The sequence below is a fragment of the Jatropha curcas genome, chromosome 2, assembly GCF_041381405.1.
Source record: "Jatropha curcas cultivar XTBG-Jc1 chromosome 2, XTBG_Jcur_1.0, whole genome shotgun sequence".
In the NCBI taxonomy this organism is placed as follows: Eukaryota; Viridiplantae; Streptophyta; class Magnoliopsida; order Malpighiales; family Euphorbiaceae; genus Jatropha; species Jatropha curcas.
In genome coordinates this window covers 28,250,948-28,270,388 of record NC_143152.1, presented here as the reverse complement: position 1 = coordinate 28,270,388, position 19,441 = coordinate 28,250,948, and the positions used below count along the sequence as shown (strand labels likewise).

The window sequence follows — 19,441 nt, the reverse complement described above, 5'->3', positions numbered from 1 at the left end:
TTGTTTACATTTCAAATTGCAATAAAATCAATAAATTTTAATTTATTTTAATACTGTTCAGCAGCTTTACATACTAATATTCTCTCTCTTCTTTATCTTTGAGTTGAATATTACGCAATAAATGAAACAATATTACAATTGAATATATTATTTGGCGAGATTCACACACAGACTCAAAGTTTCAATTGTGACGTATATGATGTAACAATTTATGGGTGAAATACCCACCCAAAGAAAATTGCTATTGTGTTATTGTTAGTGTAACAATATGAAAGAGATGTTTACAGGAAAAGAAATATTCTTGTGTTAGGTGTAAGAGGTATAAGAGGGGTAAGAAGTGTAGATGTCTTTTTAACGTGAAAATCTTAATTTTACTTTGCATACCTTATGTACCTTTCCAAAGTTTAGAATATATTTCGTTTGACACTGTGACATTGTTTCATTTATAGTATAACATTCAATCCAACAAGAGAGGAGAGAGAATATTAATATGTAAAACTGCTAAACATCCTTAAAATAAATTAAAATTTATTGAAAATGCTGGACATCGTTAAAATAAATTAAAATTTATTGATTTTGTTGCAGTTATAGTGTAACAATGCATTTATTATACTATAATTGCAAGAAAAAAAACTTTAAAATATCAACAAACATCATTCTAATAAATATTTTCCACACTGTTTAGAGAATTAGTTTTTAGCAAAACACTCTTATGGGAATGCAAGAGTAAAATTTTAAAAACTGGATATAGCTAGCTAAGCGTAGCTAAGAACATGAAACGTGCGAAACCAACAGTAAACACGCTTAAGAATCAACAAAGTAAAGAAACTAAATTTCACTGGTTCGCAATACCTGTAATGGATTTGGAGGGCAACTTAGCAATTAGGGGAATAAATAGCCATCCTCAATTGTTTACAAACTCAAACAGAAGTAAATTCAAAGCTCAAATTTTCACTTCTCCAATAACCATTTCATGGAAAAACAAAATGAAGCGCAAAAGTTGAAAAAAAAAAAATAGAACAGATAATTTTAGTTCACGTAGAAGTCTCAAGAAATAATGAAACTTACCAATTCAATTTTTTTTTTTCCATTCTACTATAGAGCTTCCGCGTTCAACTAACAATGGCATTTTCCTTCTTCAGGAAGGCTAGATTTTCCAGAGAGGGAGAGGGAGAGGGAGGAGAGAGCGAGAGTGAATAGATAAGAGTTATACGATACTCCATGAGTTTTATTTATGGCGAGGAAAAAGTCATTTTTCCTTTTTTTTTTTCCTTTGCTCGGCGAGCAGGTTCCACTCAGAGCAACCTATTGGTGAAAAATTATTTTTCTTTTAAGTTTAAAGAACCTATAGGGGAGACGCTTTAACTGATTTTTATTTTACTCTAATAAAATTAAAAAGGAGTACATTTTTGCTCATCTCTATTTCTAAACGGATAACGAACAACCCGCCAAAACCAAAAATATCTTTTTTTTCTATCTTCTGCAAAACCCACAAGACAAGAACCTTCAACTTCTAAAATTATCAAAATCAATCACAAGAACCAGGAACAGGATATGGTATGGCTTGCACTGGAATGCTAGCCTTTGTATCATCGCCTTGTAAGGTATGCAAAACCACCTCTCTTAATTGCTCTACACATAACTCCCCTTCTACTGCTACTATTACTGCAGCTACTGCTCCAATCAATGAACACCAAGTAAATGATACTGAACACAGTAGCAACACACCACAGAGATTTAGCTATAGCAGAGCTTCACCATCAATTCGATGGCCTCACCTTAAACTTTCCGAAATTTACCCTTCTGCCAATACTCGGTTCAATGTTGCTTCTCCTCCACCTACCCATTTCATTGACGAGTCGCCCGATTCGGATCCTGAAAATGGGGCGCAAAAGTTGAGTTCTTTAGAGGTGAATGATGAGACCCAGGAGAAATTGGGGAGGTTTAGTAGAACTAGGGTTAAGAAAATGAACAAAGTGGCTCTTATAAGGGCTAAGGACTGGAGGGAAAGAGTGAAATTTTTAACTGATAGGATATTAGCATTGAAATCAGATCAGTTTGTTGCTGATGTTTTGGATGATAGGAAAGTGCAAATGACACCTACTGATTTTTGCTTCGTGGTGAAGTGGGTGGGTCAGGAGAATTGGCACCGTGCTTTGGAGGTGTATGAGTGGTTGAATTTGCGCCATTGGTATTCCCCTAATGCACGGATGCTTGCCACAATTTTGGGCGTTTTGGGAAAGGCTAATCAGGAGGCCTTAGCGGTGGAAATATTTACTAGAGCAGAGTCATCAGTTGGTAATACTGTGCAAGTTTATAATTCTATGATGGGTGTGTATGCACGGGCTGGTAGGTTCAATAAGGTTCAAGAACTGCTTGATTTAATGCGTGAGAGAGGATGTGAGCCAGACCTTGTTAGTTTCAATACTTTGATAAATGCTCGCTTAAAGGCAGGTGCCAGGATGCCAAATATGGCCATTGAGCTTTTAAATGAGGTAAGGAGGTCGGGCCTCAGGCCGGATACAATCACTTATAATACTCTTATTAGTGCTTGTTCTCGCACATCAAATTTGGAGGAGGCAATGAAGGTTTTTGCTGATATGGAAGCACATCGCTGTCAACCTGATCTGTGGACTTACAATGCCATGATTTCTGTTTATGGAAGGTGTGGATTGTCTGGCAAAGCAGAGCAGCTTTTCAAGGAATTGGAGTCTAAAGGGTTTTTCCCAGATGCAGTGACATTTAATTCTTTGTTGTATGCTTTTGCAAGAGAAGGGAATGTGGATAAAGTAAAAGAAGTTAGTGAGGAAATGGTGCAAATGGGGTTTAGCAGAGATGAGATGACCTATAATACCATCATTCACATGTATGGAAAACAAGGTCAGCATGGCCAAGCATTACAGCTTTATAGGGACATGAAGTTGTCAGGTCGGACTCCTGATGCGGTTACATATACTGTTTTAATTGATTCGCTTGGGAAAGCAAATAGAATGGTGGAGGCTGCTGGCGTGATGTCAGAGATGTTGGACAGAGGAGTTAAACCTACCTTGAGAACATATAGTGCTTTGATATGTGGGTATTCCAAGGCTGGGAAAAGAGTGGAGGCTGAAGAGACTTTTGATTGCATGCTAAGGTCTGGAATAAAACCTGATCAACTAGCATACTCAGTTATGTTGGATATACTTCTGAGATTTAACGAGGCAAAGAAGGCAGTGGTGTTGTACAGGGACATGGTTCGTGATGGCATCACTCCAGATCCAACAGTTTATGGAGTGATGCTTCAAAATCTTGGAAGAGCAAACAAAGTGGAGGATATTGGAAGAGTAATTAGAGACATGGATGAAATATGCGGCATGGATCCACAAACTATTGCTTCTATTCTCATCAAGGGTGAATGCTATGATGCTGCTGCAAAAATGCTGAGGCTGGCTATCAGTGGCAGCTATGAAATTGATCCTGAGAATCTGTTTTCTATTTTGGGATCATATAGTTCATCTGGTAGACACTCTGAAGCACTTGAATTGCTTGAATTCTTAAAAGAACATACTTCGGGATCCGACCAAATAGTGGCTGAAGCTTCAGTCATTACCCTTTGCAAGGCTAAGCTGGTAGATGCTGCTTTGAAGGAATATAGCAATGCAGGCGAATTTGGTTGGTTTACTGGGAGTTCTGCCATGTATAAATCCTTGATTGAGGGCTGTGAAGAAAGTGAACTCACTGCTGAAGCTTCTCAGGTTTTTTCTGACATGAGGTTTAATGGTGTAAAACCTTCCAAATCTCTCTACCAAAGTATGGTGCTCATGTACTGTAAAATGGGGTTCCCTGAAACGGCTCACTATCTGATTGATTTGGCAGAATCCGAAGGCATACCATTTGATAATACCCCCATCTATGTTGCTGTCATTGAGACATATGGGAAGCTGAACATGTGGCAGAGAGCAGAAAGCTTGGTGGGTAATCTTAGACAAAGGTGTGCGACTGTGGATCGGAAGGTGTGGAATGCTTTAATACAAGCTTATGCAGAAAGTGGTTGTTATGAACGAGCCAGGGCTGTTTTTAATACAATGATGAGAGATGGTCCTTCCCCAACTGTAGATTCTGTTAATGGCCTTTTGCAAGCTTTGATTAATGATGGAAGATTGGAAGAGCTTTATGTGGTAATCCAGGAATTGCAAGATATGGGTTTTAGAATCAGCAAAAGTTCTATCCTTTTGATGCTTGATGCATTTGCAAGGGCCGGCAACATATTTGAAGCAAAGAAAATATACAATGGAATGAAGGCTGCAGGTTATTTTCCTACAATGCATCTTTACAGGATAATGATTGGGCTGTTATGCAAGGGAAAATGTGTACGAGATGTTGAAGCCATGGTGTCTGAGATGGAAGAAGCAGGATTCAGGCCTGACCTTTCAATATGGAATTCTATGCTAAGGTTGTACTCAGGAATTGATGATTTTAGGAAGACAACTCAAATTTACCAGCGGATTAAAGAAGATGGCTTTGAACCTGACGAGGACACCTACAACACATTGATTATAATGTACTGCAAGGACCATAGACCAGAGGAAGGTTTGTCACTGATGCATGAAATGAGAAGGGTAGGGTTGAAACCCAAATTAGATACCTACAAAAGTTTGATTGCAGCGTTTGGTAAGCAGCAGTTGGTGGCACAAGCAGAGGAACTTTTTGAAGAGCTGCTGTCAAAAGGATCTAAATTGGATCGCTCTTTTTATCATCTTATGATGAAAATATTTAGAAATTCAGGAAACCACTGCAAAGCTGAAAAGCTGTTGGGCATGATGAAAAATTCAGGAGTAGAACCCACTATTGCTACAATGCATTTACTTATGGTATCCTATGGCAGCTCAGGACAGCCTCAGGAAGCTGAAAAAGTGCTTACTAATTTGAAAGGTGCAGGTTTAAATCTTAGCACATTACCATATAGTTCAGTTATTGATGCTTACTTTAGAAATAGAGATTACAATGTTGGAATTCAGAAACTCGAGGAAATGAAGAAAGAAGGTCTGGAGCCAGATCATAGAATATGGACATGCTTTATTAGAGCTGCTAGTTTGTCCCAGCACACACATGAAGCCATTAACCTTTTAAATGCTCTGCAAGATTCTGGGTTTGACCTTCCAATCAGGTAGCCATTTAGCCATTAACTATCAGAGAGGCTACAATATTCTATATAAATCTATCATTAAGCTTCTAATTGGTTACTCTTTTGTAGACTTCTAACAGAAAGATCTGAGTCACTAGTTTCAGAGGTGGATCATTGTCTCGAGATGCTTGAAACTGTGGAAGATAATGCAGCCTTCAACTTTGTTAATGCCTTGGAGGATTTATTGTGGGCATTTGAACTTCGAGCCACTGCTTCATGGGTTTTCCATTTGGCTGTGAAGAGAAGCATCTATCGCCATGATGTGTTCAGGTGGGTGCTAATCGATTAAAAAGTAAAAAGCTTTTTTCATTTCTCATGCCAAGAAAATTGTGAAGCTTTGGATAAGTGTCTGAAAGAGAATATTGATGTACAGCCAAATTATACAAAAGTTTCTGACATTAAGTTCTCACATACATATATATTATTTTCACTTCGTGTTAGCTCATACTTTGAGGTCTTTGTCATTCAGGGTGGCTGACCAAGACTGGGGAGCTGATTTTAGGAAGTTGTCTGGTGGTGCAGCTCTTGTTGGTCTTACTCTATGGCTGGACCACATGCAGGCAAGTTCTCTTATGCCCTTATAAATTTTGTTTTATTGATATATTTGATTTTTTTTTTTTTTTTTTTTTTTTTTTTTTTTTTTTTTTTTACATATTTCTTGTGGCTGTTATTCTATTCATTCATTTTACTTTTTTCTGTGACAGTAGAACAGTGGAAGCACTATGCTAATTTATGATATTACTTGTCATCACCTTCTTTGTTATTGTTGGGGGTTGTTGAATGAGATACAGAACAATCGCTGATACCTAACTCCTGAGATTTTGTCTATTCTTAAGCTATAGGCCATTATCCTTTTCTCGTTGGTAAATCATAGTTTTTTTATCTTTCATAAGTCTTGAAATAAATTGCCCCACAAAAGCGGTGACAGTTTAAGGTCAGACTTGCTGTATATACTTAATATTATCTTTTTGTACTACTAGCTGTGGATGTCAGATGATTTCAAACACATATTGAAAACAAACATGTGCATTGACCTCTATGAAAGTTGGAGTATGTATTAGTTGTATATATGATGTAGGGTCAAAGGGACTTTGGAAATCTGAGGTTATCTAAATGCACTCTTCATATGTAGTTTAAAGGAACCTTCTGATGAGTTCAGTGGAAGCTGAAAGGGTATCCATAAGATTCTCATACAATAAAGGAAGGGTGAGATATAAGGAATCCTGGATTTTCGAGACAATGGGAACTAAGCGCTGAGCATGTGTTTTAGTCAGACAAGGGAAATATCCTTGCAGAATGTAGAAGAAAATAGAGTATCTTGGTGCTATTCTCAACACTTTAAAGTTGCTCATTGAGCAACCTTTTCTCTTTAGAAGAGATCTTACTCTTTGAGAGCACTTCACCCTTGCAGAATCTAGTTGCAAGAGATGTGTGAGCTTTAATTTTTCTGTCAGGCGCCTGCACTCATATTGTGCTTGCAGCCTTGAAGTCCTTTGGAAAGATCTCCTAAGCTAAGTTTCAACTGAATATGTTACTATTCTATTAATGCATATGCATGTCTATTCATATGCAAGCATGCATAAGCATGTGTGTTTGTTGGGGGGTGTGCAATGCAATTTCGGTATGTTTCTCATATATATGTCTCAACTGTGAATGCTTAATGTCACTCTTCTTGACAACAATGACAACAACAGCTTTTGGCTCAAATCATTTTTGTGCACATATATATGATGCAGGATGCTTCCTTACAAGGTTATCCAGTGTCTCCTAAGTCAGTTGTGCTGATAACTGGGACAGCTGAATACAACATGGTTTCACTTAACAACACATTGAAGGCATGCCTTTGGGAGATGGGGTCCCCGTTTCTTCCCTGTAAAACACGGAGCGGGCTTCTTGTAGCCAAGGCACACTCCCTCAGAATGTGGTTGAAGGACTCCCCATTCTGCTTGGACCTTGAGTTGAAAGATGCTTCATCTCTCCCTGAATCGAACTCAATGCAGCTTATTGAGGGATGTTTCATAAGGCGGGGCCTTGCTCCAGCATTTAAGGAGATAACTGAGAAACTTGGATTTGTGAGGCCAAAGAAATTTGCAAAGTTGGCTTTACTATCAGATGACATAAGAGAAAAGGTGATTAAAGCTGATATAGAGGGTCGGAAAGAAAAGTCAAAAAAGATTAAGAGTAAGGTGGGGCTTAGAGGAAAAACAAGGTTTAGCAGCTAAGAAAAAGAAAATCCATTCAGCAAGTCATGTTGTCAAAGCCTGAGGAGAGTAAATTAGACTGTCAAATTCTGGAGTAGAATTGCCAAATAGAAACATGGATTAATTGTGTTCAATTTATCCAGCAATGCTCCTTTCAAATCTCCTGTGCCTTGAAGCGTATAGCAGCAAGCAATTATTGAATCTGCCAGCAATAAGCAAGAAAGTTTACCCTTTTCTGCCTATGTCCATGCAGCTAATCGCAGATTAAAGTATGTATCTCTTTGCTTTTCTCTAGAAGTGTGACACTGAAGTATCTCGTTGCTTTTCTCTAGAAGTGTGACACTGAATTATGTTGAGCATTTGTAGTTATATTATACTTTTTCCCCGAGGGTATTTTGGAAGAAAAAAAATCACTTATATTATCTTTTTTTTTTTTTTAGCTTACTAACACAGAAACTCAACAGTGACATTGTTTAGTTCAACAGATTCAAAGTAGAGACTTTTATTTCATTACAACATGAATACTAAACAAAAATTCACCCTTTATTTAGTTATATGAAGTGTAACTTTTCCATGTATGTATTGTGTTGGTATAAAAACCATTCCCTTGATAAAATGGAAGATAGATGTCACATGGACAGAGGTCCACTAGGTTTTTTCTTTTTGGTTTTTAATCGTCTTCACCTTACTGTTCCTGTTTTTTAATCGTTATTGCAGATTGGTTTCTTAAACTCGAAGGAACTGAGAGTATCCGAGATGTCCAAGTTGAGAAATATGTTGGACAGTCTACTGGCAGCTGATTCATTCCTCGTGCAAACTGAAATCATCAGAAATCTGGAATTGCCCAGGTTTATTTAACAGTTTTTCCATTGGATGGCTTCCAAGGTTGCAGAACTTGAACAAGTTGATTGTAGAAGGATTGAAAAAGTGGAGGCACATTCCCAATTATTTCAAGTTCTTCAGCTGTATGAAATGCAAAATTACATTTTCTTCCAGTTTAGTTGTAGTACTAATCAGTTTATATACAAATGTAAACAAGTAAAACTACTGATTTTTCTTAGAAACACAAACTATTGTTTATTTGGATTTGATCCCATTCATAAATCATGATAAAGAAAAAAGAAAATAAAATAAGTTGCTTGGATAAGATTCAAAAGAACTCTTTGAAAACCTTTAATATCATGTTTAATGTATATATATATCATTTTTTATATAATGTGTCGTCCTAGGCATGGGCAGCTCCCCCGGTGTGACGGGCGTTGCAATATGGTTAATCGCGATTACTAGAATTTTATATTGTATCTATGAGATCCAATATAGAAGCCTTGCGTGTTTTCTTTCAACAAATCAGAAAAAAAATAAAAGTTTTATAGAATTTAACGTCTAACTAAACCAAATTCTTTCATCATTTAAAAATAATTTTATATTTTAAATTAATATATACTAAACAAAAGTAAATTTCAAATGTATGAAAAATAGTTGCCCGGGCAAATTTCCAAACAAACCACTTAGGCCCTGCTTAAAACACATGTAGAGGCCCAAGATAAAGTAGAAACCATTCCGTTAGAGTAGCCTAGTAAGATCCAGGTCCGAATAAGCCAATGCAACCCGACCCGAAAGGAACCAATAATCTAGGGTTTTGTTTTCTGGTTCACCCAAATTGATAAAAATTTCTGTAGTTGAGAAAATTTAAATCCAACGCTCCTCGTTATCACATAATAACAGTCAAATCATCAATTTTTTAAAACAGCGATTTTAGATCAGTTTGGATTAATTTAGACGATTTGATAAACATCACAAGGTGAGATAAAAATGAATAGCAAAAAAATCAACGAATAACTATCTCTATCTACAAACCTGATATAAATAACATTTTGTTCTTTTCAACAATAACAGCAAACCTGTAAAATTATAATTATATTATTATATTATAATCATAAATATTAAATTTTTAGTTGATTCATATTTGAATTGATATATCCAAATATATTTATATGCATGTATATTTTAAAATATGTGTATATTTAAATTGAAATGAAATTGGTTAAAGTTTAGATTCTAATGTTTAACGTTTGAGGTTTGAGATTTTTCAATTGATTTACAAATAAAAATTTTAATTGCATAAATTAGGGTTATAAAATTTAATCGTATTATAACTAAAAAATTGACTATTAAAAATAATCTGTCAAGATATAAAATTAGCAAAATAAGTACAAAATATACATAAATATTTATTATTTTATGTCTTTATATTATTTAATCAATTTAGGGGACAAAGACTTTGGCTTTTAATTTCAATCTAAACAATAAAATTTTTTCAAAATAAAATAATTATGGTTATTTTATTAGAAGAATTATTTTTTTTATTAAAAATAGAATAATTTGTCATTTGATCCAATACAAAACTAAAATTAAAATAGGGATTTTTTTTAATATTTTTTTTCTTTGATATAAAGTGAGAGAAGGCTTTAAGTCTTCGATACCTCAGCTGTGGGACCACCTCCGCAGACTACGCCAATGGCGGCAGCCACAGCTCCTTACTCGGCTGCTCACGCGTCCAATCCCTCGCTCGCGCGAAGAGCAGCGCATACTGGATTTTCTACAGTGTAGTATCATGCGTAAGTTCATATAGATTTATCACTTATAATCCTTCTTCTATATGGAAATCCAAGTAACATCAGGTTTGGATTCCAAGTAGAGTAAGGAAAGATGAGTGTGTCTATAAAATAACATTCTATATTCAATTGAACCACATGTTTTCTGCCGCCGCCATGAATCCCATCATCCCTGTTTGGCGATACAATTTCTTTGACGAACTGAAATGTATCGACTCCCTTCTTCATTTCCATAGAGTTGTTTCTGTGGACACTGAATTTCCAGGCTTTCTCATCGATACTCCAAGACATGCCAATGAATTTCTAACCTACTCTAATTTGAAGAATAATGTGGACGCAACAACACTTATTCAATTGGGCCTCACCTTATCTGACGAGAACGGCAATATCGCCGGTTGCTGGGAATTCAACTTCTCTTTTGATGCTCAAACAGAGGTATGTACGGATGATGCTTTGGAATTTCTGAAAGACCATGGTATTGATTTCGACAAGTTGAAGAACGAGGGAATCGATATTCGTTTCTTTTCTGATGCTTTTGGTCATCTTTTAGCCAAACATAGAAATTTGAAATGGATTACTTTCCATGGATTGTATGATATGGCTCACATGCTTACAATGGTTACCAAAAACTCACTGCCTCATTCTTCTCTTGAGTTTACTGAGTTGATTGCAAATGTGTTTGGTGGCTATGTTTTTGATATCAAGTATATTGCGACATTCTGCGATGGTTTATGCAAAGGCGAGTTGGGATTAGAGAAGTTAGCAAAGATACTTAGAGTTAAACGAGTTGGTGGCGCTCATCAAGCAGGATCTGATAGTTTATTAAGTGCAACAGTATTTTCTAAGTTGAAGACAGTTTATGGAATTGATGAATCGAGACATGTGGGGTTATTGTATGGCATTGGCAACCAAATTCGCAAATCAGTACGTCCAAGAGTGGTGTATCCTTCATTTACGCGCTACTGTCGGCCGAAGATTTATCCCATGTTGGTTCCTCCACCGTTTTTTCATGCTTTTGTTTTGCACCCTATTTGTCGAATGTGATGTTTTCATAAACACACAATATGTTATCAAGTTAGTCAATAGGTAAACTTTGTGCTTAATGCATATTGGGTAAAGTGTAAACTTAGTAAAATTCAGCTGTTAAGCTTTTCATGAGAAAAGAAAGAGAGAAGTTTCCAATAAAAATTCATTCCATTTCTTATTTTTCCTTCCACATGATATGGATGAATAACCATTACAGTATATAGTTTTATCTGCTTGATATGTGCGTTTTTCTTTCTTCCTTATCATTGTCTCTGCAGCTAATTAATGGATTTCTTGTAAGTGTTTTGATATGAAACTGAGAGAAGGCTTTTAGTCTTCAATATCTCAGTTTGTGACCACCTCTGCAAACTAAGCCAATGGCGGCAGCCACTGCTTCTTACTCACCTGCTAACGCGTCCAATCTTCTTACACACCACTGTTTTATGAACTTTATTCTTAAAAGAAGATTTTTTGTGTTAAAACATTCCTTGTATGTGGTGGTGGATTTAATGTTAGCTGTTTCATGTGCATCATTTCAATTATCAGTTTTTTGCAGTTTTATTTTTACTTTATTGGATATAAATATTTGATAAAGTAATTCTAATCTAGATTCTAATTAGGCATGGAACTGTTTTTTTTCCTTCTAGAGAATGTTTAGTTTTACCTTAATGAGCTCTTGGAATACTGTTATCCATTAGCTGGTTTTCTGTTAAAAATGGTCAGGTTTAGGGAAAAGAGGGAAAATTTTCCTTTTGTTCATTTGACACTAATTAGTTGCTTGATCTGAGATTTTGTTTATCATTTGGATTATTTGAAAATTTTCCTTTTGTTCACTTTTCCTTACAATTCAACTTAATTTGGCCTTCTTTGATGTGGTCTGTTGTGCAGGCAGGGTGGAAACTTTGGCCATTTGCACATCTTGTTACATATGCTGTGATACCAGTAGAACAAAGGCTTCTTTGGGTGGACTGTGTAGAACTCATTTGGGTTACAATACTCTGAGTAAAGGGCCATTGTAAGATGTAAGATGGAAAGCATAAACAACACAGTTTAATTAAATTTCTTTTGGGTTTATCAAATTTCTCTCATTAGTTTACTTTTATACTCTGCACTTAGGTGGAGAAGAAATGTTATTAGTCTGCAGATCAACAAGTTGAAGCAGTGAAGAAATGTTATTAGTCTGAAGAAATATTTTTTTAAAAAAATATTTTTTATTTGGATTTGATCCCAGAAAAAGGAAACAAATAAGTTGCTTGGATAATATTCAAAAGAACTCTTTCAAAATCTTTAATATCATGTTTAATATATATTAATTTCATTTTTAATATAATGTGTCATTTCCTGGGCATGGTCAGCTCCCATGTTGTGACCGGCGTTCTGTACAAAGCTCAGGAACGAATTCACAGCCGTACGGTTAATCGGAGATTACCAGTAATTTATGTTTTTCGGCCATATAATATAGGATGAATATTGAGAGATATGAAAAATTATTTTCAAACTGTATATATGACTTTTATCGAATGCAACTCTAAACAAAATTAATGTAACTAATCAGAAAAAAAAATTAAAATTTATAGAATTAACGTGGAACTAAACCAAATTCTTGTATCATTTAAAAGTAATTTTATACTTTAACAAATGAAAATTTCAAATGTTAAAAAATAGGGGCATGGCAAATTTCCAATCAAACTACTTAGGCCCTGCTTACAGGCCACATAGAGGCCCAAGATAAAGTAGAAACCATTGGGTTAGAGTAGCCTAGTAAGATCCAGGTCCGATTAAGCCAGTCCGACCCGACCCAAAAGAACCAATAATCTAGGGTTTTGTTTTGCGGTTCTTTTAAATCTCTGTACAAAGCTACAAAGCGAACTCTATCGCAAGCCGCTTCCAGCTGAACGAGGGAGAGAAGTTCCTTGACTGTAAGTTTTCCTCACTTTCTTCTCCTTCTCTTTGCTTATTAACCGAAAAAAAATGTCGAATCCAAAGAAAAGAAAACGAAAACGAAAGAAAAAATTGTTTTAGTCGTCTTGTAGGTATTAGGAGTTATGCAGTCGATTTCTAGGGTTTAACCTTTGTTTGTTTGTTTGTTGGAAATAGTGATGCTCTAAGATCAGAGGTTCTGTTCATTAGTTTTTTTCTTACATATTTCAATTGACTGAAATTGATGACTCATGGCTTTGCAACCATCAACAGAATATGCATAGATAAATAATAATCTTCGGATTATAACTCAGGTTTAATGTTTGTCATTTCTGGAAATAAATTTATTTAGCTTGTCATTTTTTATGTAGGTTCTTTTTCCAGGTGAGTGATGAAGCATAACAATGTTGTGCCTAATGGGCACTTTAAAAAGCACTGGCAGAACTATGTCAAGACATGGTTTAACCAACCTGCTCGCAAGACTAGGAGACGAGTTGGTGGGTAGCTTTCTTTTTTTGTGTTTCTTTGTGATATTTAGAGTTAGGATCTACTTTTAGTTTACATTTCATATGTACATTTGTATGACAATCAGACCAATTGAAACTGAGATTAATGTTTGGTTGGCATGATCTTGGCTGACTCTTTATGTGTGATTTGTGAAACGGTTATCAGCTCGCCAACAGAAAGCTGTGAAGATCTTTCCTCGACCAACCGCTGGGCCTCTTCGTCCGATTGTCCATGGACAGACTTTGAAGTATAATATGAAAGTGAGGGCTGGTAGAGGATTCACCCTTGAAGAACTTAAGGTACGATGGTTCTCTTTGTCAAATATCTTAATTATAAACATTGTGTCATGGCTTTAGTAATTGGTTGACCTGCATGAAACATTAAATTTAAGATGTCAGCTTTAGGCAGAATTGTATAATCGACTTTTCTAATATTTTTATGGTTTGAATTACAAGTAGCTAAAAAGTGGATATTTTTGAATGCATGTTTTTATTTGCATTTTTCTGGTATTAGTTTAAGCACGAATCTCAATTTACTCCGTTAAACTGTTGTAATTGATACAAGTCTATTTATCTGTTCACTTGATTTTTGTTGCTAGTACTTATCGCCATATTACATCCTTTTCACCTATCAGGCTGCTGGTATTCCAAAGAAACTAGCCCCTACAATTGGAATAGCTGTTGACCATCGGAGAAAGAACCGTTCATTGGAGGGCCTACAAACCAATATTCAGAGGCTGAAGACCTACAAGGCCAAATTGGTTGTCTTCCCGAGACGTGCTCGCAAGTTCAAGGTAACTTTAATCAGCTGATGTTCAGTTGTTAGGTACACATATCTGCATGCTCGAAATCTCAAAAATAATAATGTTGTCTTAGGCTGGGGATTCTGCTCCTGAGGAGTTGGCAACAGCAACCCAAGTACAAGGACAATACATGCCTATTGTGCGTGAGAAACCATCCGTGGATCTTGTTAAGGTCACGGAGGAGATGAAATCTTTCAAGGCATATGACAAGCTGCGTGTGGAGCGGATGAATGAGAGACACATTGGTGCTAGATTGAAGAAGGCAGCAGAGGCTGAGAAAGAAGACAAGAAGTAGGAGTTTTGACCTATTCAATCAGAATCTGAAAGTGTTGATGTTGGACTGCTTATTTTGCAAGTTCTGCTTGATTTTATTCCCTGGAATTGTCTCAATCCATTTTGAATGTTGTTTGAGTATTTGATGTTACATATAATGGTTAGACTTTTCTCCAATTTTGTTTTGGGATCGCTTGTTGAATCAAGTAGATTTTTGGCACTGCTTAGCTTCCTGATGGCAACAGTTAAACTAATACAATCGTTATTTATTATCTAGATATAAATTGTCAATATTTCTATTTTTAGGAGCCGTTGATTTTCAGATATAAATTATGTATATCATGTTAATTTTACCTAACCAATGAAAGGAATTAAAAAAGGAAGGTTTGCAAGAGTATAGTTCTCATTATTTTCTTTGAACCCTATTTTGATTTATATAATTTTTGTTTTGACACAATTTTCACACATTGAAATTAGGTTTACTACAAGGATAATTTTAAGAGCGCACTGCCTCGTATCGGTTTGGTACGTTTAGAACTCACCACCTTGCCAGTCGGACTAAGTCTTCTTTTTGTAAAAGAGTTGAAACAATATGATAGTAGAAAACTATTTTTCCTTATTTGAAAAAAGGAAAAACCAAGTGATTCTCAAGGAAAATTCAATTTTTGTTTCTTATTTTAATTTGCTAAAAAACTAACGAAGTGATTTTGTGAGAATGATTAAAAAATTTTGACTCGGGTTTCGCTTTTGATGTTCAGTTTGAAAACTCTTGGAGTCTTATCTAATTTATATATATATATATATAATTATACATACAATATTTGTTTTAGACTTGTTCAAGCTGGTGTTTAACAAACTGATTTTTGTAGTTTTGTAAGCAAATTCCAGGTAGCGTTTAACAAACTGATTTTTGGATGATATGCAATTTTTTTTTTCCTGTGTGTTTCTATTCGCATCGAAGAAGTTTACTGGACGTTTGCTTGAACAAAAGTTTAATATATGTATATATAAATTGATTAATTTTATTAAAAATAATAATATAAATTAAAATTGATTGAAATTAGTAAAATTTGTTAAAATTTAAAAATATTATAATAAATAAATTTTAGTACAGTAGTTGAATATCTTTAATATTATAATTTGCTCCAGGCAAGGCAGATGCGTCAACCGTGGAACCTAGGCCAAGTAGGATATACTACATAAAGAAAGACCCAATGTAGACTTAATTTTGCAAGTTATGCCTATAAATTATACTTATCCCTGCAAGCACTAGCATCATCGTCATCATCGGAAAAAATAAATCGATCGATTTAAAAATGGATTCGTTGCCATTGACGACCGAACAGAGGCTTGTACACAGCCACATTTTATCTAAAGCCCACGGAAGCGGAACCTTCACCTGCAGTGGTTGCAATTTTACAGGAAGCGGCACAAGATACAAGTGTAGCAGAGGATGCGCAGCAGTTTCTCTCCATCCAAAGTGTGCTCTAGGTCCCACTCCGATCGAATCCTACAAACACCCGAGAGGCTCAAATCATCAGCTTAAGCTTTTCATGCACCGTCCAAACTCGTTACAGTTCCGTATCGGCGGGGTCCCGTCACCGTCCTGCACTGTCTGCTCCCAAACGATTCACGGACTCTACTACAAGTGCGTTGCACATTCATTTTCATGTCAATTTTTAGCGCATCCACTTTGCGTTCCGCGGTGGCCTGAATACGCCGGCCACCCAGAACATCCATCATGCAGGTTAAAGCTGAAGAAGATGCAGCTTAGTACACGGTGTTTTGCTTGAGGCGGCTTATGTACTAGTTGGAGATATAGGTGTGACTCATGCGGAGTGGATGTACACCGCCACTGTACTTTAAGGCCAGCACCTCGTTTGGATCCATATCCACCCCCTCAGTCTCAACAGCCAAGGCCAATCAGACGCCGAGCTTGATTAAAATGTAAGACCTCCACAACTCTAATCAGCAGAATTTCATTAATGTCCTATATATCCAAGTAATATCATTGTTTGGGTGTTTATGCATGCAGGTGAAGAGTCTAAATTGCATTATTTGAAGAGTTATATATATATATATATATATATATGTATATATCTTAATTTGTTGTATGTTTTCATTATCAATAAAATTTTGTTCATGTTAATTCCTTTAAACTAGAATAAGAACAAGAAGAAGAAGAAGAATTGTATTTGTATGTTTGTTCCTTTCCAATTTCATCTGTCAGCCTTCATGTTTCTTTGTATGCTTTCTACAAATTTGAAAGAATATGGTTGATAATATATATATATATATATATATATATATATATATATATATATGGTTTCCAGTTTAAATACTATAAATTTTCAAGTTCGTTGGACTTGAATTTATATTTCTCAAATTAAAGAATTATTTTATGTTTTGAAGATATAGTTTAAAATTTTGTAAGAGTTAAATATTTCATTATTTCATTCCAATTATTATCATAATATTTAAATTCCGCCCCAATGGTTCAATTATTTGAACTTGCGTCTCAATCAACCTCAAGTTAAATTTAAATAGTGAGAAAACTATTATTTTATTTCTTTAATTTGTCAAAATATACTGGCCTTTTTTTCCCATTTTTGAAATTAAATTAAAATTTTCATAATGTCTTATGCTGCCCTTCTGTCAATTTTTTATATTATTTTTTCTGTGGGTATAAAGTATCATTTTATGATACCTAATCTTAAATTTATCACTTGAAATTATTATCAACTTATGTTTTTTGTATAGGTCAATAATACCGACTTATGTTTTACTATCAAGCTTCACTAATTTGATTTTTACACCCTCCACCTGGCAGTGCTTAAGAACAAAGATAAAAATAAAAGTAGGAGGGTGAAAACTGAAGGATGAAAATTTGAAAGGAAAAGAGAGAGAAAAAGGGGCAATTTGGGGACTAAAGTGAACTTTTGATGATAATGCGGTAATGGAATGCTAACCGAGACCTGAAAAAGGAAAGTAAATCATTTTGTTCAATAATTGATACGAGTTGCCCAGGACGAAGAAGAAGATGCGGCCAGTTACTGCCTCACTGCTTCAACTTCAATGGAGTACTTGTAGTTATACCCAGCTGCTTTCTAGCTCTAAAAACCTCAAGAATACAAATTTCACTGCCTCATTCTGCTCTAATTTTAGTACTATTGTAGTTCGTAATAATGGCGGAATTGGAAACCAGCTTCATTTACGATTACCCAAATCGACTCTTTTTCTCAATTGCTCTCTCAATCAAGGAGCTACAGGAGAAAATTTACCTGAAGACCAGCAATCACATTCACAGGTGCATTTTTCTTTTCTTTTTTTTTTTTTTTTCTCTTAATTTCTCTGTTTATATATTATAATCTTAAACTCTGTTTATTTATTGTATGCTTATTTGAATATATGCTATTTGGATAGAGTGAGCAAAGCCAAGGATTTTGGAGCAAACGGAAGGTAAAAATAAACTTTTGCTCTATATTAATTCAGAAAAATTTGCTGATTGGTTTGTTGAAAAATGGGGGATTTAACTGGAATTTAGATTCTGAATGCATAAGGTTTAATGAACTTTCTTGAAGTTTTCTTTTTTTTTTTTTTTAAAATTGTTGGAGAAAAAAAATTAACAAAAAGGACCATTTAGAGATATAAGCTCGTGTTTTGCATTTATTTCAGGCTAATTCTACGGAAATGAGTTCAAAACTTGCAAAGCTTGGACTTGCAGCTGTACTTGGTTATGGATTGTTTGATGCCATTACTTATACTACTTTCTTCGTTCTTGCATTCCTTGGCTATGAAAAGAGTACAGGGAAGAACCCTGCTGCCAATCTTCAAGCACTTTTAGGGGTAAGATTTGTTTTAATCTTCAGTTTTCTGCTTAATTTCATTATTTTGATAAGAAAACGGTTATTACTTTATTATTTTCATTGTTTAATTTTTCTTTTCTCAAGGTTTGATTCATAATGCTGAATAAGAAAAAATCTATGGTTCTGTTCTGTATCTATTTTCTTGGGACCTTCATTCCTTAGGGTTTGTTAAGCGGCATTACTTTGCATTTCTTAGATTCTTTATATTTGGCAATGGGTTTGGCTTTACTCGTTACAATTCTGAAAATGTGGACTCAGTTTTGATTTGCCTGGTCACTATCAAATCATGGATAGTAACTTCAGAAGGGGGGAGATAAAGAAGAGAGGTGTTCATGTATACCAAATATCAAATAATTATTATGTTTATAAGAAAATAGCCTATTCAAATGCACAGGATTAACATTTTGCTGCGTAGGGCATGGTAGCTTAGGTTCATTTCTGTACTTAAGTTAAGAAATGTAAGGATGACATGGTAAGATTGGCCCGCTGATTTCTCATTTGCTGTTGTACTTTTTGTGTCTTCTTCATGCTTTCTAAGCCATCTGTTGTAGTATGTTTTCACAGAAAAGACTTAGATATGCGCGGTATATGCACGAACCTTACACACCAAACCAATTAAAAAAGAATAAAACAGTAACAATTATGTAGGTAGGTTTTATCTCGTTTTCACGGTTCTTTTGTTTGAGATTTTGCTAACAATATCTTGTTGGAAATTTCAGATTGTCATCTTAATGTGGACTGGGAACAACGTCACAAGGCCGTTCCGAGTAGCTGGAGCTGCTGCTTTAGCACCAATTATTGACAGAGGACTAAAGAAGATCCAAAACTATTTCAAGTTCCCAAACCTTGTTTATGCGTTTGCACTCATTGTTTCTATAGTAGCTGCATTATGTTTAACAATTGCTGGCTTGCTAATCCTTTCTAGATGGGGAAGATGAAACACAAGAAAAGGAGAAAATAGATTGAGCTGTTACCTCTGGTTTTGGAATTTTTGCCTAAAACTAGCACAATAAAGCAGGATAATGTTTCTTTCAATTTGCCACTTTTAAGCTGCCTCCAACCTAAAT

The 19,441-nt window shown here is 35.2% G+C and overlaps 4 protein-coding genes across 5 annotated transcripts; all 4 read left to right on the top strand.

Moving 5' to 3' along the window:
- The first annotated feature begins 1,087 nt into the window (after positions 1 to 1,087).
- Positions 1,088 to 8,445, top strand: EMB1270 (Pentatricopeptide repeat (PPR) superfamily protein). Its single transcript, XM_089718026.1, has 5 exons — positions 1,088 to 5,146; positions 5,234 to 5,434; positions 5,634 to 5,724; positions 6,901 to 7,634; positions 8,083 to 8,445. The coding sequence occupies exons 1-4, from the start codon at positions 1,560 to 1,562 to the stop codon at positions 7,384 to 7,386; spliced, it is 4,365 nt and encodes a 1,454-aa protein (XP_089574152.1). The 5' UTR covers positions 1,088 to 1,559; the 3' UTR covers positions 7,387 to 7,634; positions 8,083 to 8,445.
- A 1,403-nt stretch (positions 8,446 to 9,848) lies between these two features.
- On the top strand, positions 9,849 to 12,085 carry LOC105649118 (putative CCR4-associated factor 1 homolog 8). Its single transcript, XM_012235673.4, has 2 exons — positions 9,849 to 10,966; positions 11,895 to 12,085. Exons 1-2 carry the CDS (start codon positions 10,119 to 10,121, stop codon positions 11,941 to 11,943), a joined length of 897 nt encoding a protein of 298 aa, XP_012091063.2. The 5' UTR covers positions 9,849 to 10,118; the 3' UTR covers positions 11,944 to 12,085.
- A 714-nt stretch (positions 12,086 to 12,799) lies between these two features.
- LOC105649033 (large ribosomal subunit protein eL13z) lies at positions 12,800 to 14,685 on the top strand. The gene is made up of 5 exons (XM_012235557.4): positions 12,800 to 12,925; positions 13,298 to 13,423; positions 13,599 to 13,732; positions 14,068 to 14,226; positions 14,309 to 14,685. The coding sequence occupies exons 2-5, from the start codon at positions 13,318 to 13,320 to the stop codon at positions 14,528 to 14,530; spliced, it is 621 nt and encodes a 206-aa protein (XP_012090947.1). The 5' UTR covers positions 12,800 to 12,925; positions 13,298 to 13,317; the 3' UTR covers positions 14,531 to 14,685.
- A 2,766-nt stretch (positions 14,686 to 17,451) lies between these two features.
- On the top strand, positions 17,452 to 19,409 carry LOC149498545 (uncharacterized). 2 transcript variants are annotated; one of them, XM_089718299.1, is made up of 4 exons: positions 17,456 to 17,815; positions 17,932 to 17,967; positions 18,184 to 18,354; positions 19,094 to 19,409. In XM_089718299.1, exons 1-4 carry the CDS (start codon positions 17,549 to 17,551, stop codon positions 19,310 to 19,312), a joined length of 693 nt encoding a protein of 230 aa, XP_089574425.1. In that variant the 5' UTR covers positions 17,456 to 17,548; the 3' UTR covers positions 19,313 to 19,409. The 2 variants fall into 2 exon arrangements, with proteins under 2 accessions (XP_089574426.1, XP_089574425.1); XM_089718300.1 differs by lacking the exon at positions 17,932 to 17,967 and having other exon boundaries at positions 17,452 to 17,815.
- The last annotated feature ends 32 nt before the right edge of the window (positions 19,410 to 19,441 follow it).

Bases quoted from the DNA above. Each gene is read 5' to 3' on its own strand.
- LOC105649118 (XM_012235673.4), top strand. From the start codon at position 10,119: ATGTTTTCTGCCGCCGCCATGAATCCCATCATCCCTGTTTGGCGATAC. The intron at 10,967-11,894 runs GTTGGTTCCTCC...TCTGTTGTGCAG, and splicing joins CGGCCGAAGATTTATCCCAT to GCAGGGTGGAAACTTTGGCC.
- LOC105649033 (XM_012235557.4), top strand. From the start codon at position 13,318: ATGAAGCATAACAATGTTGTGCCTAATGGGCACTTTAAAAAGCACTGG. The intron at 13,733-14,067 runs GTACGATGGTTC...TTCACCTATCAG, and splicing joins TCACCCTTGAAGAACTTAAG to GCTGCTGGTATTCCAAAGAA. The intron at 14,227-14,308 runs GTAACTTTAATC...ATGTTGTCTTAG, and splicing joins GACGTGCTCGCAAGTTCAAG to GCTGGGGATTCTGCTCCTGA.
- EMB1270 (XM_089718026.1), top strand. From the start codon at position 1,560: ATGGCTTGCACTGGAATGCTAGCCTTTGTATCATCGCCTTGTAAGGTA. The intron at 5,435-5,633 runs GTGGGTGCTAAT...TTTGTCATTCAG, and splicing joins TATCGCCATGATGTGTTCAG to GGTGGCTGACCAAGACTGGG. The intron at 5,725-6,900 runs GCAAGTTCTCTT...TATATGATGCAG, and splicing joins TATGGCTGGACCACATGCAG to GATGCTTCCTTACAAGGTTA.
- LOC149498545 (XM_089718299.1), top strand. From the start codon at position 17,549: ATGCGGCCAGTTACTGCCTCACTGCTTCAACTTCAATGGAGTACTTGT. The intron at 17,816-17,931 runs GTGCATTTTTCT...CTATTTGGATAG, and splicing joins ACCAGCAATCACATTCACAG to AGTGAGCAAAGCCAAGGATT. The intron at 18,355-19,093 runs GTAAGATTTGTT...TGGAAATTTCAG, and splicing joins ATCTTCAAGCACTTTTAGGG to ATTGTCATCTTAATGTGGAC.